This window comes from Ictalurus furcatus, chromosome 21, assembly GCF_023375685.1.
Source record: "Ictalurus furcatus strain D&B chromosome 21, Billie_1.0, whole genome shotgun sequence".
In the NCBI taxonomy this organism is placed as follows: domain Eukaryota; kingdom Metazoa; phylum Chordata; class Actinopteri; order Siluriformes; family Ictaluridae; genus Ictalurus; species Ictalurus furcatus.
The window spans coordinates 20,360,513-20,384,365 of record NC_071275.1 but is presented as its reverse complement, the minus strand read 5'-3'; the positions used below and the strand labels follow the sequence as shown (position 1 = coordinate 20,384,365).

General features: G+C 45.4%; 1 protein-coding gene across 1 annotated transcript; it reads right to left on the bottom strand.

Moving 5' to 3' along the window:
• Positions 1-293: 293 nt before the first annotated feature.
• Positions 294-22,380, bottom strand: wnk2 (WNK lysine deficient protein kinase 2). Its single transcript, XM_053652374.1, has 25 exons — positions 20,853-22,380; positions 12,907-13,079; positions 11,532-11,752; positions 11,200-11,357; positions 10,738-10,826; positions 10,136-10,355; positions 9,711-9,984; positions 8,536-9,161; positions 6,509-6,580; positions 6,260-6,298; positions 5,682-5,849; positions 5,172-5,600; positions 4,835-4,931; positions 4,667-4,755; positions 4,374-4,414; positions 4,117-4,288; positions 3,911-4,027; positions 3,619-3,804; positions 3,441-3,492; positions 2,716-2,907; positions 1,864-2,519; positions 1,624-1,681; positions 1,395-1,462; positions 740-1,287; positions 294-628 (listed from the first exon to the last, which is right to left on the bottom strand). The coding sequence occupies exons 1-25, from the start codon at positions 21,459-21,461 to the stop codon at positions 355-357; spliced, it is 5,628 nt and encodes a 1,875-aa protein (XP_053508349.1). The 5' UTR covers positions 21,462-22,380; the 3' UTR covers positions 294-354.
• Between the last annotated feature and the right edge of the window lie 1,473 nt (positions 22,381-23,853).

Here is a 23,853-nt window from a genome sequence, read left to right as displayed (position 1 = left end):
CTGGGTGGCTGTACAATCCCGCTCCCTCTCCCTGCAGTCCAGAACAGACATTATCAGATGACATTGAGGCCTTGAGAGAGCAGGGCTGCTGGGTCTGGACCGGTTCTGATACTGAGCTGGGCAAAGTGTCAGTCCCCGAGCGAGACCGGCTAACGCACCCCTCTGAGGCTTTGGCTGGGGAGCCGTTCACGCTCAAAGCAGGCTCAGCTGATGGAGGAACAAGGTCAAGAGCAAAATCAAAACCCGAGCTCATTAATATCATCACTAGCATCTTGTAAGCCACCATGTACGAGTCTCACGTGGGGGAATAAAAGTTCTTTGGGGAGCCCTGAGATAATACATGGGTAGTGTATCTCAAAGTAGCTTTGTTAGAACTTGTAAAAGTAAGGGAGCATCACCAGGTTTGCTGCTGTCGCTTGTTTTGGTGACGCTTCTTATCTGCTGGACCAGAGGGCTGAGCAGTTTGCTCGCCCTGAGTTTGTGCTTGCTGGCTCTGCGTCTGCGTCCAGCAGGGGGCACTGTTGCTGTGAGGCTGAGGCCAGGAGGCGGTGCTTTACCGAGCCGGAGATACAGCAGCTCGATTTCCCCACGCTGGTGAGCCTGTAGTTCTGAAATCTCCTTCAGATGTCTAAAAAATAAGTGTGAATGTGAGCAATAATGCCATAGTGCACAGATGCACAGATATACTACAACTACTATATATATATATATATATATATATATCATACATGATACTCACTTCTCCCTCAGTCTGTGCAGTTCATTTTTAATGTCCAAGTCCTCCATCTCGGAGTCATTGTCACTGCTCATGTATGAGGCACAAGTCTCACCGTGTCTGCTGGGTGAATCAGAGCTCTGCACACTGCTGCTGCGGCCCGAACGCCTCAAGAAGGCTACTGCCCTCCTCATGAGGTCGCTTCCTCTCCTCTCCGAGCGGGATGGTGTAGGAGGCACCATTTTGGCTGGGCTGCTCTCTGCCCCAGAGTCAGAAGACATGAAGCGAGCATGGACATCTGCTGAGACAGATGTGCGTGCTTGTGGCAGGGAGCCATGCTCACTGAGAGAGGACAGAGGGTCCAGGCAGAAATCAGGTGGCGCTGAGTTCCTGCTGCTGTGTTTCCTGCGTGTGGCATTGTCGTCCTCTGCACTAAAGGGCGTGTTGGGTTCTGCGTAAAGGCTGCTGCGCTCCTCATAACAGGCACCAGGGTGTGCTGGAGACGCCGTGCTGCTCCAACTCCGCTGCTTCATCTGGGTCCCAGAAAGGAAGTCAGGAGCACCAGCTGTCATCTGATTAGAAAGTTTCTAAGATTAACGGCTACAGTAAAGTGCATGAGGGTGCAAGACACGATCTGTAAGACGTTTCCCCCAAAAAAATGATCGCTTAAAGACAATACCTTATAGCGACTCCTGGAGCTCGAGCAGGAGGTGGAGTGAGGAAGTACCGGTTTCTTTGACACTGGGACTAAAGAAATACGGGGTGTAATGTTTAGATTCGTTTAGTTTAATCTCCATCGCTCGACTTTCAAAATCTCCCAAATGAGAAATATATCATTCAGTAGGATGGACAGACTTCAGGTTCAGTGTAAGCTATTATAGAATAAGTTTTAAAAAATGATGTCATACCGGCAACGGCGGAGTCACTGAGCGTGCTCAGACTGTCTACTCGCTCTGGGATCTGTGGCTGTGACCGAGAAATGAACCATTAAAATGAGCAGGAATAAGAGAAACGCTTCAAGAAAGCTTTCCTTTAGTTTAAGGAAGGACGTTCAAACAATAAATCATTAGATAAATAGGTTCATCTGAATTTAAAAAAAACAAAAAAACGTTCATTTACGTTAAGTAGAATTAACTATATAAACTCACCAGTTGCTCCCCGGCTCTGATGCGCCCGTCTGCGATGATTTTGGGCGTGCTGTTGCCCGACCCCCCTGTTGCGCTCTCCGGTCCAGGTGGAGACTGAACATACTCCGTTCCTGAGCCTGGAGTCTCCGCTGCACAGCCTGATGGGTACATGGGCACATATTCCTGATACAGTAGATTTCTCAGCTTCTCATCCAGCGTCTTGATGGTGCTGTCTACAAACCCCACCCGGGCCCGACCTTCCCCGTCTGACTCGTTGGGGGCGTGATGGTGCTGCGAGGTGGCAGGGCTCTGGGGCAGCGAAGGGGGCTTGGCACCGACCACGGATGCAAACGGCTGCTGCAGTACAATGCCGTGAGCGTCCTGCATGAGGGGAGGGGACACTGGTGAGGAGCGCTGAGCAACCACGCCAGCGTCCAGCGCTAATGGCATGACTAGCTGGCAGCACGGCACGTCCTCGGCTCTGGACGCAGCGCTGGCCATGTCCACCGCCTGCTGGGCAGCGTGGTTTGGTGTAATCGGGTCACTGACAGACTGCGATGGCAGGGTGGCAGAGAGTGGAACCAAGGATAAGGGGTCTACGGTGGTCAGAGACAGTGGGCTGAATCCATGAGCATCACTGCCACCAGATGGAGGAGCTGTGGCATAACCTGCTGAATCTTAGCAATAATAAAGAGGATGTGCAAATTAAGTAAGGAATAAAACACTACAATTATGAAGGTAAACAATGAGAGCAAAGTATACATACGGGACAAGGTATTTGGTTTGAGAAAAGAAAAACGTGTTCAGTTGGATATTAAAATGGCAGCGTAGTAAACGCACATCCCCGAGGTATTTATGCGAGCTTGGCATTACCTGTAGAAGCAGGAGCAGTGCAGTGCTCCAGTGGCTGTGCGGTGCTGCTGTCCGCAGTCTGACTCGGCGCTGTGCCATCGCTCAGTCCACTTGTATGGGGTGTAGCTGTAGCTCCCTCCGACGACACGTCCTGGCTGACACTCGGCTCATCCACAGGGCAAATAATGAACCATCTCTTACCGGTATGAAGCACTGCAGAATAAAACCAAAACAAGGGTTTGCGATCAAAAATGCCTGGCACGATTTAAGAGATGCATTCCTAACGCCAAGTTGATCAGAAAAAAACGACGTTTTCTGCGTACATCATTTACAAAGCGATGACCCTCATCCTCGGTTTATAATACAATCCAAAATGTCCGCTCTCGTTTTTGCTATGAATAAAATCACGCCGGCCTTACATGGGGTTTCTGGTCACTTTAGTTACTGGTGGGGAAATAATCTAGCAGGAAACCCTGTGTCTATAAACTGTAAATATTTATGTCTTCACTTATGCATATTTTGAGAGGAATTATAGTTCTTCATCCATGGCGATACACAACAGTCTACCTTATATACAGTAAATCACATTCTGGTCTCACTATTTGTCCATGTACTGTATAATGATCCACACCGCATTATCAACAACTCCCTAAAGAATTCTTTGGTTTTTGCCACTGAGGAGGTTCTATGTAGAACATTACAACGGGTAGGTTCCCCTATATTCCCATTTAGAAGACACACTTTACCATTCTGCTGATAGACAGGCTGCGGCGTGCCATCCTTCTGTCCTCTCAGACTCTGGAACACCGCAGACAAACAATCAAGTCAAACGATCCTAAATATGGAATTTTTTCCAGCTTCTATATTTCTTTTTGGTTTTAAACCACAGGATTTTGCGTAGAGAATTCAGAATTTTTCACCTACCCCGTTTGTCCTCACATCATCCCCCGTTCCAACAGGAGAGCTGCCTTGAAGCGGAGTATCCCTCAGGGCGCCCGGTCTCTCCCCCTCTACCTCCTCACTCAGCATGTCCTCAGCCTTGTCCACGATGTCTTTCAGCTGGTCGATGAAGATCTCCTTCTCTATGGGCAGAATGAAGCCGTTCTCCACCTAGGAGATTGAGAAATAAATAAACGGTGGGACTTCTTCATCGCAAATGAACATTCCGATTGATATCCATTTGCTGTATGCACTGAATTTAAAGCAACCTCCTGACCATGTATGTGGCTATTTCCTCGGGTGCGTCTCCGTCCAGATCAAATTTGAATGTCACCATTTTGTGGTTATGGGTCTCCAGCTGGCATTCCACCATTTTGTCACCAGTATCACAAACCTAATGACGTGAGGCAGAGAAACACGGAGCGATCAGTTAGAAGAGGGCGTCAATACGCTACCAAAGACTGGGGAATACAATTCGCTCACATTGAGTATGCTGAGCTTGGGTTTGCTGGTCTTCTCCTGCCGCGAGCGGGTGCGGGCAGACTTGCGATGATGTTTTCGGGGTTTCCCGTCACCTTTCCCTCCACTAATGGTGCCATCGTAGCTATCACTCATCTCTTTACCCAAAGCTGCATCCGAATTCAAACTGAGAACACCCACAAGAGAGAAATGAGCCAGAAATCAATTCACAACAAGGACATTCAGATACATAAACAACAGGGAAGTGTAGAGATGCCTACCTGTCACAGGTATAGATGGGGAGTGGCATGTGTACTGGCTCCTACAACACAAACATGACAATTTCCTTTATGTCCCATTGGCTACCTGCATAAAGTTTTTTTTTCCCTTCTTACTCAAGACATATAATTGGAATTCATGAGATCTGCCAGCGGAATAAATAAACCAGTGAAAAGGTCCTAAAGGCTGAACATGTCCGACATGAACACCATTTACCCTCCGTCTCACTGCTGCAATGTGCTGTCAGAGTGCTGACATTATTAATCTCTGTCAGCGTGGCAGTAATTGATTTTACCTCATGGCTCGGGTCGGACACCGGAGGAGCGAATACAGATGCTGGCTCCTGGATCTGCTGAGCACTGCTCGGGTCAGTGCAACTTTCACCTACAGATAATGAATGACAGAATATTACCTGGTTTATACGAAGCGTACGTTTGCATGCATTCAAAATAGCAACACTGACCCCAAGCGGCTGCAGTGAATTCTTGCTCAGATTCCTCTCTGTGTGGAAGAGACGTGATCTGAGTTGGGTCTGCATGTGCATGGTCTACCGGTTCATCCTACGGAGGGAAAGAGCATTACTATCAGTATTGTTTCTTCTACGCTTCCGTACGATGGTTCACCTAATGGTTCCTGGCCAATCCTGTCAGATGCAGAGCTCAGACATAGGACATTAGCTGCTGATGCAATGAGGGAACGTCACTTTTTAATGCCTTTTCCTGCACTTGATTGCTGTATATGAATAATCATAGACTGAGATCAATTTACATTGTCCTAGAGAACAATAAAGTAGTATGCACCTGTTCAGGTGGTGCACCAATACACGGCTCTTGCGGAGGAAAGGAGGACGGTGGCTGCAGCAACGTATGAGAAAGGGGCAGAGATGGCTGGGTGGGTTGGAGTTGATGGAGGGAGCCCTCTGGTTGAAGAGCAGACGGGTATACCTGCTGTTGTTGTGGTATGAGGGATGGAGAAAGGGCTATGCCTAGGATTGGTCCTAGAGGAGCAGATACAGGGGTTTGGGGTGTACCAGCTCCAGGTATGGAGGGCATGTTCTGTGTGGCTGAGAGAGGTAGTGGAACATGGACTGGACTGGCAGAGTAGTAGGATGGAGGTACTGGAGGAGCGCTACTGGGGTAGGGAGTGCTGTATGGCATGGCGGAAAATGTTACGGCCTCACTTCTGGCAGGAGTGCCCACTGCTGACATAACGGAGTACGGTGAAGAAAACTGAAAAAGAAAAAATAATTTAACGAAACTTTTTTTTTTTTTTAGAAAGATTCGCCTAGTGATTAAGAGCATTTTACATACTTGAGTGGAAATCTGAAGCGGCTGCAGTAGGGGTGTAGCATGAACAGTCTGCTGTGGTTGAGAAGGTGGCGCAGTGCTGAGCACAGCAGAAGCCGGTTGATGCAGGTGCTGAGGATGTGTCTGTCCATCAGAAGTTGCCTCCAGAACTGGCTGCAGATTTGCTATCGTCTAGAAAAGAAAGACCGAGGTCAGTTCTGTCAAACACACTGATCAGCTTGTGACTCGTTCTGAACAAAGACAAACAGAAGCCATTCGTGTTTTTTTTAAAGGAACCCTTCTTCCGAAAGTGCTAACATGGATAGCAATGAAAGAAAGTAGAGTTCTTCTCCGTTTCATTAACGATCAACGTTAGCATTCTGGAATTAAAGTACTCCTTTACGTGCAAGTATCTATCTCCAACAACTTAGTCAAGGACATGTTAGTTGATGTCAATATGAGTCCCATTAGGATAATTATTAGGAGTATTTTGGGAATAGTGCCATAATTTCCATTTAAAGTGATGATCCAAGAGCCAATGACTAAAAGCCTAGCGACAAGAAGATGAGGATGTGTCTACAGATCTGAGCGGGTAGATCTACCTGGGACAGGAAAGCTGCAGGATGGAGATAGAGGTGAAACTACGAGAAATAAAAACACACACACAAAAAAAAGAACAAGCTAAATTAAAATTCTAAGCCACTACACCGTGAAAACAAAGGTATAGTCAGTCGTTATGGACGCCACATCACACGCAGACATCAGACACACATTTAGTATGAATGTACAAGGGTTACTGAAAGGCAGAAGCAGATACTTTTCTTAAATTAGCCAGAACGGTGTAATCTCACCTCCTGTCCTTGTGGTGCAGTTGCTGCTGGGGTCGCTGGAGCTGATATAGTCTGAACCAATTTACCAGTGGGCTAAAAAAAAAACAACAACCACATTAAAAACTTATTATAAGAAAACGATTCTTAAACGTTACTCCAAGACCAATTAGAACCACATGAGTAGTTTGGGTGATCTAAACCAAGAATTCACAAAGAGAGGTAGCAGGGTTTATTTTGACGTAATCAACAGAACTATTAGTTGCAGCTAGAGAGAAGAAAGCGAGACGACAAAAGGGTTAAACTATAGTACTCGGAGAGGTGCGTCGAGCTGGTACTCAAGGGAAGATGCTGGGAAGAATGGTGGCGAGGGTAATTTGCAGCATTGCAGCAGGTTGCCATTCATTGCTTTAATAGTTTCTGCGGTATGTTTGACAATTTTGCTGTGTTTTATTATATCCTCTTAGAAAGACGTGTATATAGCTCCTTGATAAATCGACTAAACCCCGGAACGAAAATTCCCCTGAGACATCATGGACTTTAGAGTCGTAAAAGTAATGTTATGAAAGGCAATTTACCCTGTTCCATCCAATTAATCAGAACAGTACTCTGCTGGGGGATCAGTAAACTTTGTAGAGGAGAAATCGCAAAGCCGTAGCAATTCTGGAACATTTAAAAAGAGGGGCGTTGAGCTTAAAGCAAAGGAGCACTAAAGTGTGGAGCTAGTAAAGGTATCAGCGCCGTACAGGAGACATGTCTTTTTTGGGATCAAAGGCGGTGTCGCCATTTTCCGACGTACCATGACATCTTGTCCGACCTTGCTCCCGAGTACACCCAGTGGTGCATCAGGTGCTTGGGGTTGTACAATGGGTGTAGCGCCTAGGCTTTGAATGTCGTTAACTGGTAGATTATATATGGTGACATTTCCATGGCTATTGCCTGGCTGCATTACAGTCCTGTCCATCAATACGGGGGAGCTGGTGCGGCGATTGATGATGTGATGTAGACAGTGATTAAGGTGAGAAAGATCTCTGTCCCTGCTAGTGCAGGACTGTGCAGCTGCAGGGAACAGGGGCAGCCCTAAAGAGATTGGACTGAGAGGCAACCTCAAATCAGTAGAAGATAACGAGGACGTGTTGTGTGTAGAGGCGGGAGATGTGGCGGATAGCGAGGGGCTCAAAATGTCCACGGACATGTTAGACTTTGGACAGGGTGACTTTACTGGAACCTGTCCAGAACAGGAATGGGTCGTATGCGTAGGAGGTGGAGCACTGGCGTGCAGTGAAGATTGTACGGTCGGATGAATAGAAGGAGATGAAGTCATGTTGATTGGGGAGGCTGCGGTTTGATGGATGGGTGCGGCCGAGGTAGACTGCGTTGGGTGAACCAAACACAGTGGGGGTAAACCAGAAATAAGTGCTTGGTTTGGGTCGACTGGTGAGTGACAGGAAGAGGGAGAGTGTTCAAGCGATCCTCTGATCCCCCCTGCAGTGAGCAACACAGTAAGACCGGCCTGGCAGTAATGCGGACAACAACACGGAGCAAGAGAGTGTCTATGCATAGAGTTATTGGCGTATATCTGGGGGTTAGGATTGACTGAATTAGTATGACGGTCGCATCCATTAGGAAACAGTTCAGGCTCAGTTGATGAAACATTTCCAGATATCGGGGTACTTTTGTGTGATTCTTTAAACGCACGAGTACAGTGTAACTGTTTTACTGCTTCTCTGTGAGACTGTTCCGGTTTTGGGCAGCTGCAGACCGGGTGTGGCAGTGGCTTTGAATGAATGTGCCAATGGGCTCTCCTCTGCAATATGTCGAGAAAAGACGTACTGCCACGTCTAGTACCGATCGAGCTCCTGAGGTTCGAAAGAGAATCCCGGGGCTCACTGGACACCCTGGCGTGACTCTGAGCGGTCAGTAAAAGATGAGACATGAGAACACATTCATATTGCATCAACAAAAACACAATAAGGAAATAAGGACAGAAACGAAGAGTGCGTTGGGACGTGGAGTTTTTGTGTTTGTAGCTTGAGTGTAAATTTACTTACAGGAGGAGACTGCTGGTACAGACTCTGGTTGCGCTGTACAGAGGCCTGCAGGAAGGCTCCTTGATGTACTGAAGTGGTGGATTGCTGATAAGTTCCATGATATAACTGTGCTACGGGTTGTTGCTGGGCCTCCTGTTGGTGCTGTGCCGAAGGTTGCTGATGGGCCACATGATGCTGCTGCACAGTGGGATTATGCTGCATACCTTGCGCCTGGATCCCCTGGAGTAACTGTGCAGCGGGTTGCTGTTGCTGTGCTCCATGGTGGAGATGTATAGCAGGTTGCTGCTGGACCTCTTGATGTAACTGAGCAACGGGCTGTTGCTGGGCCACTTGATGCAGCTGGACAGCGTGGTCTTGTGGATCCACAAGTTGTTGCATGATCTCTTGCGTATACTGGACTCGTTGTGCTCCCGAGTGCAGCTGAGCTCCGAACTGGTTTTGGACCTCCTGATGAAGCTGAGTCGTTAGTTGTGATTGGGTCACGTGATGTAACTGAGTAAGGAGCTGTGCTGGTGGACTGAGGACTGTCTGGGAAGTGCTGATGGGCTCTGGCAATGACTGGTAAATAATGCCGTGCTGGTTATTCACACCATCCGAGACCGGTGCAGGGCCGGCAACGCTGTCTGCTGCAGAGACGATTGGAGAAAAGTCATCTTAGCAACAACAACAACAACAACAACAAACTGTACACGTTATACTCATTATAAAACAATAAGTGCAGTTTTAATCACAGTCGAAAAATTGAAGCATGTATCTTCAAGTATCTGTACTCCAGAAGAAAGTCCAGATCAGATATTGCAGGTGTGGAAGAATCAGCTGTGTGTGAATGGTCGAGTGAAGGTTCAGTGATGACTCATTCTGCTGACTCACGGAGGATATCAAACTTCCGCAGGCCAACATTTTGAGAACTGTTTAAGAATACCTTCCTTGTCTTGTAAGCGAGTATGACGCTAAGCTGCACTTAAGTAGCACCCACACTGGTGCGCATTATTGTTTTAACAACTGTATAAATTCGGAATGAATTATAGTGTGTAATGGGATGTACGCCGGTGTGTTTTCTTGAAGTGAAAAACGCATTATAAAACGCTTGTTACAACGCTAATTGTTGTGATTGTCAAGCCGTTATTGTACAGATATCAGGATGAAGATTCCTGCTATCCATAGCAGTTGCTCACATGTGTTTGAACTGGTGGGGCCACTAGAGAGGTTGACTGACTCATTGTCGTGATCCCCAGGCTCTGTATGAGCAATGGGCATGGCACTCTGTGTCAACTTAGGACAGGGATCCTGAGGCACGTTCTGTGCACGGTCCTCAGTGACCTTCTTTTCAGTCTCGCACTTGCCCCTGGAGATGGTCCGCTCCCTACGCCATTTTATGAGAGCCACGCGGTCCCGGATTGACTTGCCGACAATCTTCATGTCACTCTCTAGGAAAAAGCCAGAGTCAACCTGAAGGGGGAAAAAACAGCATTTTTACAGCTACCTAATAAGAGTTACTTTATTTTAATAATAATAATAATAATAATAATGATAATAATAATACGTTGCTTTCTGGACAGAGCTCATAACAATCCTTTCATTTGAACAGAAATATGTTTACCATTTCTTGAGCAACTGCCTCTGGCACCTCTTTGTTGAGGTCAAAGGTGAATTCGATTGCACCGCTGTCCTTGTACTTCCCTTTCAGCTTCTTCTGGTCCTCCACCCAAAGCCTGAGGGCGATCGATGTTTTCTTGCCATCGTCTTCCTCAGCGAGTTCTACCCTGACGCCAGTGTCCTCTGCAAAGAAGGCATGATTCAGCAGATCCTTAATGGAGTATCTGGGGAAAGAGAAGAGTCATGCTATTGGATCTTTAACATTTTCTTCAGAAATCCAATATACCTATACGGTTTTATTTCAGCAGGGAATAAACGGCCGACGGGTACTGATACCAGCGTTAGTTTATTTTCACGCTTGACAATATGCCATACTTCATTCGAATGGTGGAAAAAATAAACGCTCACAATGTCCGAATGCGCGCACACACACACACACGTACACATTCAAACACAATAACAGCATAGAGTACACAATGTGGGAAAATCCTCTATTATTAATATCAGTGCTCAAATTAAATCAAGAACGTTTTTTTTTTTTCCACAGTTTTATCAATAGGCTAGGCTAGGCTAGGCTATGCTAAACATGTTCATGCATGCTCTCACCTCTCCTCCCAGTGATAGCGGATACACTCCCCTATGATCTCCTTAATCTCGGGGACGGTGACCTTACTGTAACTGGCTGGCTTTACACCCTGTGCAGGGAGCAAACGGCATGTATTACTGTTCGTTCCTTCTACATCTACATTTACAATCTTTAGAGTCATGCATTCGGTCAGTTCATCTGCTCACACAAATATCTGAACCAGAAATGCAGCGACATCTAAAAATATGGAGCTTTTATCTTTTAAAAAAAAAAGAAAAAAGAAAAAAGGTGCTTTAACAGATAAAACGTACTCTGAGTGCTGTGTCTGGTGGCGTCAGTTAAAATGCTGCACTGAACAAACATGTGTATTGACGTTTCAAAGCACTGTCGTTCTCAACCGAACAGCCGAGGTGGGAGATGCAGCGTTCAGGCAAACTGCTGGATTCTGAACCAGATCTCGATTTACAGCTAATGTGACTCACACTGGTGACTTTGCGGTAGATCTGAGCAGCGTTCTGGCACTCGGAGTACGGGTACTCGGACGTGGCCATCTCCAGCATGCACATGCCAAACGCGTAGACATCTACGGCCTCGTCGTAGTGCTCTTCGTACATCTCGGGAGCCATGAACTCGGGAGTGCCTACGGTAAGAGACGTCACAAATAAGCCGTAAAAATAATAAACTCAAGTAGAGGAAAGATACATAAATACTGACAGCGCCTCGTAAGAAATGTTTCAAAAGATAAACATGTTATCGGTCTGTATTATTAGGTGTAATTTTATCCGGTAAATAATAAGGTCTAAAAGAGCATTACCGATGACGCTCGTGGCAAAGGAGGCCCTCTTGAGTGTAGCCAGGCCCAGGTCCCCGATCTTAACCGAGCCTGTGGGGCCTGTGATGAAGATGTTGTCGCACTTTAGGTCTCGGTGGATGATGGGAGGTGTGCGTGTGTGCAGAAAGTGAAGACCTTTGAGGATCTGCCTGCACCAACTACGCAGCACCTTCGGCTTCATCACCTTGAAGCGCTTCAGGTACCTGCAGCAGACAGCGCTGTTAAACCCAGAGTTCGCCGTGCAGACCCGCGAGTCATGCTCGTGTCACTCTGGAACCACGCCCACTGGGCGCTGTTCTAGCGTTTTAAAGTCCGGTTACCTCCAAAAGTCAAAAAGGGAGAAAACTCCATTTAAAGATTTCATTACACCGAGGCACAGGAGCATCACGGGGATCTGATTACAAGCTGTATTGATGAGTAGGCTTTCGGTAAGTCCGTTTCACTATGACACGCACTGTAGCTCTACAGCAAAGTGATCAAAGCCTGACGTTCCCTGTGTGAGGAGCTCACACTTACTGCAGCTAGCAACGTTTTAGACGTCTTCAGGCGTTACAGACTTTTTGTTTAACTGGCCCCTTATAAAACATGATCTTTGCACGTAGACTCCGAAGCGGGGTTAGAAATGAGCCGGATTAAAAATCTCATTTTGGTGAAATATGAACGTACGGTTTCTAAAAATAGAGATGTTGTATGTAGAAAACTCTATCATAGCCTTTAGACTTTAAACTCTATTATAGCCTTTAGACTGTAAACTCTATTATAGCCTTTAGACTTTAAACTCTATAATAGCCTTTAGACTTTAAACTCTATTATAGCCTTTAGACTTTAAACTCTATTATAGCCTTTAGACTTTAAACTCTATTACAGCCTTTAGACTTTAAACTCTATAATAGCCTTTAGACTTTAAACTCTATTATAGCCTTTAGACTTTAAACTCTGTTATAGTCTTTAGATCTTAAACCATGGTTTTTGGCCCTATAATCTCATTAGTATTTACAGACATGGCAGTTAAGAGGATAATTTCATGATATACCCCCCAGAGACGGCTGCACTCGCTGCATAAACGATCGGAAATAAACGATTTAATCAAAAATGAACCAAAATCCTCAGAGGAGTAGCTTTACTGTACCTCTGATTGTTGCCGGTTACTTTGCTGTAACTCTATTCCTGCGTCTTGTTTTCCGTGATTAATAATTAACCATGTCACGCACTGTTCTCCTGAAATGAATATATTCTGCACCCCAACAAATAACACCGAGCACAAGTTGAACCGTCAGCAAAGCGCACGATCGTAACTGTAACGAAAGGATTCGGAGGACTTCTCCATCTCCTTTTCTTTCAGCACTCCGACACTCACGTTTTTAACGTGCCCGACGTCATTAGTTCGGTAACCAAGACGATGCACTTCTTTCCCTTGACAGGAGACTCCCAAAAGTCATAGAAGCGGACGATGTTGGGGTGCTGGAGACCCTTCAGCATCTCCGCCTCCTCCTTAAACCTCTGGCGGTCCACTTTAGACAGCTTACGGTCCTGAGACGTGGATGGAAAGAGAGATTGAAGTAGCAAAACGTCGCAGTCGATCAGTGCAATGCAAACCACTGCTATAAAAATAAAAAAAGCATATGTCAGGGCTTTAGCCGGGGGAAAACTGCCGTACTACCATGCATAAACATCAAATGAAGGCTAATTACAATGTTTTACAGCGACTCTAAATATAATCACACTGGAGAGAAAACTTTTCTTTGCCCAGGTCTCTGAAAATGATTTTGTTTTTTTTAATAACGCATTGTTTATACAGACTCTTCCAGTTTATAACTGAGACGTGTACAGTACATGCATGAATTCCACCAGCCTCTCTTTCTCAGACTCCATCTTTAAGACGTACACCATCATACTGAATAGTACACGCTTTTGAACATGGCCCCGGTCCCAGAACCCCGTAACGAGCTCAGAGTGTGCGGGCGATCTGGAATGTCAGTAATTTCAGCCGGATATGTTAAAACCCACCCCACGACAGCTGCTAATGTGTTTTATTGACGAGTCACTGAGTGCGAGTTCATTATGGATCAATATTTTGGTGCTTGCCCTGTACTCCTACAGGAGGAGCTGACACAGTGTTAAACATCTCCATCTGCACACTCACCGGGACCCGTATTAGTGTTATAAAATGCACACATCCCTCCCGCCGTACCTTTTAGTTCACCGTCTGCCATCCAAATAGTACGGAAAGTACGGCTAATGCTAGACACGCTGCTAAATATCACGACTGTTATATATGGATGTCTTAAAACCGTATCAGTTATTTATAGAGTTTAATCCAAGATAGATATCCAACAACAAGTAAACGGTGTTGCACGACTTTATGGAGAGGTTTAAGACGAAGGCATCCGGGGAGATGTTGGTGAAGAACGGAGAACATTCCTACAGTATGGGTTCAAATCATGTATTTTTGTTTTTTCCTCCATACTGTAATGAGCAACAGGGCGAAAGTCAATATCGGGACCACGGGAAATGCAGTGTTTTAAAAGTCACGTACTGTTGGACGGCTGCGTGATTTCATGTTCCACGGTTTAATCGTGTGCACTAATGTTTATCAGATGAAACACAGCTAATAATTCTCAACCACACGTGAGATGCTTCTAACTTTATTTACTCAATCACATTCACGGCATTTTTGGCGGACGCCCTTATCCAGAGCGACTTACATTTATCTCCTTTATACAGCCGAGCAGTTGAGGGTTAAGAGCCTTGCCCAGGGGCCCATCAGTGGTGTCTTGGCAGTGCTGGGGGCTTTAACTCAGTAACCCAGAGTCTTTAACCACTGACCCACGACTGCACCACGATCACATCACGTGTAGTATACTAATACAGGAACATACACCAATAGTTTTAAAGTCATCACGTATTTGCGCGAGCCTCAGTCACGTGCTGCTTTTTCTGAGCAGTGTTTACTTACATCTTCCTGGTGTAGGACTCAGAGTACCTACAGCTGCACTACCAATATTGTGCTCTATCTATATCAGCACACTGAAAATCGTGGTGCTTCTGCTCACCAGAATGCCTCTGCTTATCGTTTACCGTCTGCTGGGCCACTGACCCCCTTCCCACCTCTTTACCCCCGACTCTAAATCAGCGTGTTCCCATGACAGACATTGGAGGAATGGAATTTATCATTAAAGTTGCGACAGACCCCGAGTTCTCTACAGACAGTCACGTTCTCACGTCTCCACACCTCCAAATAACCTCACAAAGAGAGAACGTAGGAGGACTCTGAAGTGGCGCCGATTAAATCCAAACCACGACGGCAAATTACACGCTATGTAAAGAAGGTCTAATCAGCGTGTGTGCAGTACCTGTTTACCGAACCCCAAACCAAACTGCAATCTGAATACCTGGGATGCATTCTTAATTAGACGAACGCGATAACGAGAACACTCTGTCGCAGGTCAGGGCCGTCGCTTACTAATAATAATGACGATGATGATGATTTCTTAAGCTTAATCGTCACTTAATCTCACTGATTAAAAACATTAGCGTTAGCAAAGAAGGTTCTGACTGACTTGAGGGAAACGAATCTTGATTTTTTTAAAGGGACGATAAAAAGACGCCTTTCAGCTTTATTTTTAAAAAAAAATAAAGATGAGCCGATACTGCACCTGGATAAAGCAGCACTGACACAACATATAACGAGTCTTTATTGATCACGTGTACATTACAGCACAGTGGAATTGTTTTCTTCGCATATCCCAGCATGTTAGGAAGTTGGGGTCAGAGTGCAGGGTCAGCCATGATACAGCGCCCCCTGGAGCAGACAGAGTTAAGGGCTTTGCTCAAGGGCCCAACAGTGGCAGCTTGGCAGTGCTGGGGCTTGAACCCCCGACCTTCTGATCAGTAACCCAGAGCTTGTGTTTGTGTTTTTTTTCCTTCCAAATACACCATATTTGTGCCTTCCTGTTTAGGCCTCTAAGCCCTTTCAGAAGGTGATACATCTCTTCTGGACTTCAAATTGATGACACTTAGTGAGTGCTGGCCAGTCTGATTCAAAGACATAGACAATCATTCTAAAAATAAACCCAGAACAAACTGTTGGGGTTCTTTGTGTAGATGTAGATTTCTTGTATCCTTCCTCCTACTTCACATGACTCACTCCTGTAGTCATGGATCATCTCTTGAGGACACCCTGCATACTTCAGGATGCTCAGTATAGACCTAAAACTCATCTCACTGCTTTAAAGGATAATCTTACCTGGATGCTGTAGACTTGTAGCTAAGAGCTGCTGCTGTATTCATAAACACTGCCCTGTCATGCTGTCTGCTCACACTGAGCATCCAATCAGCACACTCCATCAGTCTACACCCGCAGGTCTGTAAAGCTGCGTGGACAAGGTCTCTTCTATCTGCACAGTTCAAATTAAACTTCATTCGTTTCCTCATTTCCAGCTGAAGCCTGAAAGCTATGATGAAGTGTGTGTGTGTGTGTGTGTGTGTGTTATTTATAATAATGCACATGCACATAATGAACATGTCTGTTTTTTGCTGTCTAGCTGTCCTGCACAGCTTTCTCTCCAGTTTTCTCAATAACATGAAAAGATCTACGCTCTCTCTAGCGCTCTCTCTCTCGCTCGCTCTCTCTCTCACTCTCTCTCTCTCTCTCTATCCCTCTCGATCCCTCTCTCGCTCGCTCTCTCTCTATCCCTCTCTCGCTGTCTCTCGCTCTCTCTCTGTCTCTCTCTCTCTCTCTATCCCTCTCTCGCTGTCTCTCGCTCTCTCTCTCTCTCTCTATCCCTCTCTCGCTGTCTCTCTTTCTCTGTCTCACTCTCTGTCTCTCTCTCTCTCTCTCTATCCCTCTCTCGCTGTCTCTCTTTCTCTGTCTCACTCTCTGTCTCTCGCTCTATCTCTCTATCCCTCTCTCTCTCTCTGTCTCTCGCTCTATCTCTCTGTCTCTCTCTCTCTCTCTCTCTCTCTCTCGCTCTCTCTCTAACTCTCATTCCAGATCCTGGAGCTTAAGTCAGCATATTTTGCTGTCCCTCTGCAGTGAGCTTTATCCAGCATGTCTGCAGGCTTTCAGCTCGGTCACGTGATATGAAATCTTCTGAACCAAAGCAGACAATTAAAGCAGACATATCCACACACACACACACACACACACACACACACACACACACTGAGCTGTCAATTCAAATCTAATCACCAAAGACTCCAGACAAGTGGAATAAAAATTCATGTCTGCAATTCATGTTTAAACGCACTTAACACACTTACAGTACACACACTTTTATATGCTGCGTAATGTCTCACTAAACCTCCGTGTAGGTATGTGTACTGCTATTTTATTTAAAGTGGACAGCATATAATCGAAACCAGCAATGAGACTGCACCTAATACGCTCCTGCGGGTTCCACACACACACCACACACCACCATGTCATCATCAACGCTATACAGAAAACGAACCACCGCCCAAACCATGCCTGCTCTGTTCCGGTGGTCTAATGTTGACATTTTGCGTCTGTTTGCTCATTTGTTTGGTTTTGTTTCACTCTGCGCACGATTAGACGAACCAAAAAGCCAAAAAGCTTGGTTGAAGGTCGTGTTGAACTGAAAACGTCCTCATAAAACTCTTTCGGTCTTTGGTCAGAAATACGGGAAAAGCTAAGGATAAACAAAATCCTACCAAACGCTAGTAGAACACTCAGCTGGTGCTGTCTAAACGACGTTTTATAGCACACCCAGTCGTCCATTGGTCCAAATCTCCAGAGCACGTGGCATTTCTGCAGAACTCCAGCTATGTGCTTCGGCTCAGTTTGTGTCTCACAGTTTAAAAAAAAAAAAACGCATTTGGACCCGAGCGTGACACCCGGGTCCTGACTGAACACTGCATACGTGTACGCATCCTAACCTAAATACACTGTATTCCCATCATGCACCTGAACTCAGCTGGATACAAACTGGCCTCAGTTTCAAGGTGAACAAACTGCATACACAATCAGTCACCTGTCTAAGACATTTCATTCTAGGGACCTGCATCATCTCAGTGCAAATCCTTCTCTTTCAGCATAATATGCCACAAATTACTTTTAGTGCATTGGGTTTTAATAAAATATTAAAACACACCCACACACACACACACACACACACACACAGTGTATTGGGCGTAATGTAATGCTCTGCTCTGGAGACTCTAACTTGCTAAGTCATCCTTCCAAGAACAAGGCCGCGCCCGAATATCCCGACTACCCGACTACCCGACCGCGCCGTGGGTTAAAAGCGGTACGCAAATGGAAGAGTACGTCCGAATTCTCCGTATTCATTAAACAGTAGGCGAGAAATACCTAGAGCTTCTGCTGAGATTCTGCAGTATGGAAACAGTGCACTCTGCGCTATCCCATAATGCAACGGGACTGGCGTGGAAGAGCTGTCAGAATCAATAATGGCGGAAGGCAGCGTTTGAAGTTGTAGGTCACATGACGTCACCAACATGGCGGATGTAGTAGGTCCGGATTGTATACATACGTGCTGTCATAGTACGCGATTTTGGATGCAGGCCAAGACTGTTGTAGAGGGGGCGTGGTCGAGCTTCGGCGGCAGACGAAGAGGCGTAGGAATAATAAGAGTACAGATTGGTAATAAAATGACATTTGGCGCACGTGTAAAAGAGAGTTGTGGAGCTCAGCTATAAGACGCTGTGTGTTACGGATTATTGGATTTAAACGGGACTGAGAGAGATAGACAGCGGTTTGGGTGTGTTGCAGAACACTATCATTCACACACGCAGGATGCCTCCTGGCTGCATCTCTGTGTGTGTGTGTGTGTGTGTGTGTGTGTGCGTGTGTGTGTGTGTGTCCCCACCCTTCCTCTCCCTCTAGAGGAGACTGTATCTGTGGAAACACTCAGTATTCCTCTCAGGAGACTAATATGCAGATCAATAAAGAAGAACTCACAGTAAGCAAAAACACACACACACACACACACACACACACACACACACACAGACACTCTACTACATACTATGTTGGATATGGCAATAAATGGCAATTGCCAAGCCCTGGGGTTGTTTGAGACTGGATAAGCCGACCTAGCATCATATTCCTACCGATAAAACCCTTCACTAAACCCCACCCCTAAACAGCGACTGACCAATCACAGCTTGTCTACAGGAACAGGGTCTCATGTTTCAGCTGTTCAAATGGGCGGAGTTGTGTATAAAGTAAAATGGATAGCAAATATGGAAAGCAAACATTTTGAGAGCAGGAGATTTGACCAATTTCCAACGGAATAAACTACGCATTTATTCATCGCGGACTATTTTCAGTGATTTTTTTTTTTTTTTCTCCAAAAAACAGTTGTCCCTAGACATTTTTTCAATCAAAAAAAAAACAAAAAACACAAACATAATAGACAACATATTGAAAGAGATGAACGCTAAAAATATGACAGAAAAGAAACACCACTGAATACATAAGCATTAGCAAGGATAAAAACTGCTCACCGCTAAATGTGTGTGTGTGTGTGTTGATCTGCTGTGTTCTGGGTGTGTACTGTCGTGTTTTGGTGATACCCCTCTAGCTGAGGTTTCACTGAAGGCTGCTGATACACTACCAGTAGCATGTGACTCTGCGGGGTTTCTGTGAGAAGGCCAGTGCTGTAAATCCACTCGACGTCCCGCGCCCTGAGCTCTCTGTGTTACATAAAACATGCTAAGATTGCTAACGAGAGAGAAAAGCTAAGAGAGGCGGATGGCGTTGGGGGAATATTATAACCGGTCCTCATTTGCATAGTCACGTGGGCATCCTTTCTTCGCTGCTCTAGAACAAAATATTCGATTTCCCTTGACCTGGTCTGAACCTGCCCCTGCATGAGATAATGTAATCAGAGGAACGCTCTGACCATCTGATCACGCCATTAACAAGCTCTGCTCATCTTCCTACATTTACACATCCCCCGTGCTCGGATGCTACAGGACGTACGGAGAGCTGCTGGTGCAGGGGATTATGGGAAGGGCGGTCTTTTAGAGATTTAGCAAGGTGGTATACATGCTGTATGCGTCTCCTGTCAGGGTCCCGGGGGAAAAAATGGGGTCCCGGGGGTATGAATAAGCACCTTTTAACGCTGACTGGGTCTGAGTTACCACGTCTCAACGCTACTGGACAGAACGTTCCTCACGTCGCTGGTGGATCATATGTACATCTCTAGCGTACACTTCATACACCGCATCACAAACGAATAATCCTTGACCGTAAAGTACTTTCTTTTACATTTTTTCTAAAAAATTATTTTAAAAGTCTTGGGACGTAATAGATACTCCCATAACGCGTGAGAGGACATACATATACCGTCGTATAAAGAAAGACATTTTTAACGTTATTCATGCTTATATATTTATTTCTGCAGAAGAGAGTTGTTTGTTTGTTTGTTTATTCATTCAGTCGTTTATTGAACTTTTTTTTTTTTTTTTAATTATCAGAGAGTAAGTGTGATATACCTGCTCAGACAGTGGCGTATAACTTAACGTATAACTACACGGCTACAACTACGTAGCACTATATCTACAATGGAGTATTTTTAAATAGGTGAGGGATATATAACCTGACAGAAAAGCAGACATGTTCAGTATAAATGCAGTGGACTAGACAGGATGTGTGTGTGTGTGTGTGTGTGTGTGTGTGTGTGTGTGTTCCTCATTAAAATCAATAATAGCCCCAGATATTTACCCTTGATATAACCCTGTGTAATCATATTTCACTTCTGTCTGTGGTTTGGTTCTGCATCGCCCTCGTTAAAGTACAGGAGCTAGAACGGTTCTAGGCCTGTAGAAGAACCATCTTTTGATTCCTTAAAGAACCTTCTGAAGGCTGAGATTTAAAATCTCTGTTGGTTTGGTCATGAAGAGAAGGATCACATCATGTACAGAGATATCACGGGGGGGTTTCTGCACTTCATCGTGGCACCGAGAGATGTTGTCTTGGAAAGCATGCAGTAAAGGGAACTTCAAGGGTACTTTAATAAACTAAAGGGAACTTTCTTTTCTTCTGTGGTGTTTTTATTTCTCAGTTTTACATAGCAGCGTGTTCCTGACTTGTATTTCCTGATTGAGTTCCCTTCTTAATTTTAAGGTTCGCATCAAGTAAACTTTTACTGATTTTTTTAATCTTTATTTTTATTTATATATATATACATATATATATATATATAAAATCATAGTGGGTTTTTTTTCGTTTTTCACGTTTTCTTTTGTCTTTATTTTGTTCGCATGATGTATTGGGCTACTTTTTTTGTTTGATGTTAAACAGGTTCTTTATCTCACCTGAAGTTCACACCACGCCACCTCCACCCATGTCTCGGTGTCCAGGCCCTTGTACACGGTCTTAAACGAGCCTCTGCCGAGCTCCACGTCGAACTTGAGGAAGCGGCCGCTGGGAGAAGTGCTCACGGCCGTCATCCCGGCTTCCTCTTCTTCATCCTCTTCCTCCTCCACGTGCCCGTGCTCGTCCTTCCCGGGCGCGCTCGCGGCGGCGGGCTCCTGCTTTTGCTCGGCCTCGCTTTTCTGTCCCGGTACGTCGGTGCAGGTTTGGGTACGCACCGGACTCCCTGCGCTCGAGCTCTTTCGGTACCGAGTTCTGCGAGGGTTCCCGACGGGACGGCCGATCCCGGTGCTCATGCTGTCGCCGCATTCCGGCGTCTCCAAACCGTGATCCTCCGACTCCGAGAACCACAGGTTGGTGCGGATGAACTTGCGCCTGGCCGAACTCCGGCAGTCCGTCGGCTGTTGTTGGAGGCTCGCGCTCGGTTCGCTCGCGCCTAATCGCGCTGCGGCAGGGTCCGTGTCACCGCGGCTGTCCTTCCGGTCGATCGCTTTCGAGTCCGGCTTTAGCACAGGCGGCTCGGTGGAGTGGCACGCGCGCGCCACCTCCATCTCCGATGTCCCGTTATAACAGTTATAAGCGCAGGTCAGGTCCGTGCACTTGCGCCATCACACCGCACCTGCAGCAACGTCCACCGACACTGACGCAATCCGGCATCCTCGACCTTGTGCGCACATAAAAGTCTAAAAACCCGCGTGTGATATGTAAATACTGTGTGTGTGTGTGTGTGTGTGTGTGTGTGTGTGAGTGAGTGTGTGTGTATTCCTAAAGTATCCTACGGTGTCATCATGTTGATGTTTTGCATTAAGTCTAAAATGATGTTTTGCAGTACGCATATATTTACATTATTGCATAATAATCATATTATTATTGTTGTTGTTGTTGTTGTTATTTTAACGTCCTACTCATTATGTCTTAACGGATATACTAAACACACTAATGTAACACATGCCAGTCATTATTATGGTCATCATTAGCCCAGTGCAGCCGTGAAAGAGAGTTTGCTGAAGGCGGATTCAGTGTCAGGTTTAGCACGAAGCTCGCGCTTACTCACACACTGATGCACATGCTCGGCTGGTAATCCTAATGAGCGCGCGCGGCTTTCTTTCCCGGTTAATAATCATCGGCGAGCAGAAATCTGTCCCAATAAAAATGGATTTCCGGTGTTAAAAAAACAGAGGCGTAATTTGGCATCGACATTTTTCTTCTTTTTTAGTCAGCGTCATATCTTCTGGAAGGTGTCCGAGCTCTGCGTGCAGGTCTGATCAGGTTATTTTTCTCACTGCGACGCGGGCTTTCCGGTTAATACCGTCCATCTGTCCGTCCGTCTGTCCGTCCGTCTGTCTGTCTGTCTGTCTGTCTGTCTGTCCTCCCTGTAACCGGCATCTGCTTATCGCCGCCGTGTAGCAGATTCATACCGACATACTGTAATGCGCACCTTCAAAAAGAAATCTCACTGCTTCCTCCCGCAGAAACGTCAGAAAGACATCCGTGTCGGGGGGAGGGGGGGGGGGGGGCGCTTTTACCGTCTGCGCCCGCGCGGGGTCTCTCTCTCTCTCTCTCTCTCTCTCTCTCAGCTTTATCTCTCTCTCTCTCTCTCTCTCTCTCTCTCAGCTTTCTCTCTCTCTCTCTCTCTCTCTCTCTCTCTCTCTCTCTCTCTCAGCTTTATCTCTCTCTCTCTCTCTCTCTCTCTCTCAGCTTTCTCTCTCTCTCTCTCTCTCTCTCTCTCTCTCTCAGCTTTATCTCTCTCTCTCTTTCTCAGCTTTATCTCTCTCTCTCTCTCTCTCTCTCTCAGCTTTCTCTCTCTCTCTCTTTCTCAGCTTTATCTCTCTCTCTCTCTCAGCTTTCTCTCTCTCTCTCAGCTTTCTCTCTCTCTCTTTCTCAGCTTTATCTCTCTCTCTCTCTCAGCTTTCTCTCTCTCTCTCTCTCAGATTTCTCTCTCTCTCTCTCAGCTTTATCTCTCTCTCTCTTTCTCAGCTTTATCTCTCTCTCTCTCTCTCAGCTTTATCTCTCTCTCTCAGCTTTATCTCTCTCTCTCTCTCAGCTTTATCTCTCTCTCTCTCTTTCTCAGCTTTATCTCTCTCTCTCTCAGCTTTATCTCTCTCTCTCTCTTTCTCAGCTTTATCTCTCTCTCTCTCTCTCAGCTTTATCTCTCTCTCTCTCTTTCTCAGCTTTATCTCTCTCTCTCTCTTTCTCAGCTTTATCTCTCTCTCTTTCTCAGCTTTATCTCTCTCTCTCTCTCAGCTTTATATAGCCTATAGGTTTATATATATATATATATATATATATATATATATATATATATATATATATATATATATATATATATATCTCGCTCTCGCTCTCATGTACATCATGTGCCATTAAAAGTGATTTAAGGCAGGCCGTGTCTTAAACTCTCTGCAGCCAGTGATTCCCGATATAATTTAGATAGATAGATAGATAGATAGATAGATAGATAGATAGATTGATTGATTGATTGATTGACTGATAGTTCCTGAGGGAAATTGCAGCATTACAGTAGTAAAAAATAACATTTTTTTGCACAACATACTGACAGGCCTACTATAAAATAAGCACAAAAAAAATCACTTAAATGCAGTTCAGGTGTGCAAGAGAGCGTAAGGCCATCTAATAATAAAGGTGGCGTTGGGGTAATAATAATAATAATAATAATAATAATAATAATAATAATAATAGAGTAAATACCATCATACCATTAGTACTGTCAATTTGTCATTTTTATTCCTAAATTTTCCACTCACCCAGATGTCTTACCCACACCTCCTGGTTTTATTAAAATCCCAGCGAGATTAAAGTTAACATCATTTATACTTGTTCTTTTACTTATTGAGTTTTAGATAAACCTCTTTCCTTCCAAGTGACCAGTCATATTCAACTAAATAAATAATAATTAAAGAATAACTATCACAACCTTAATCC

Coding starts and splice junctions, on each gene's coding strand:
- wnk2 (XM_053652374.1), bottom strand. CDS start 21,461: ATGGAGGTGGCGCGCGCGTGCCACTCCACCGAGCCGCCTGTGCTAAAG. Junction 6,581..8,535: donor TGTACCAGCAGTCTCCTCCT/GTAAGTAAATTT, acceptor TTTTTTTTTTAG/CCCACTGGTAAATTGGTTCA. Junction 6,299..6,508: donor CTGCACCACAAGGACAGGAG/GTGAGATTACAC, acceptor TATTTCTCGTAG/TTTCACCTCTATCTCCATCC.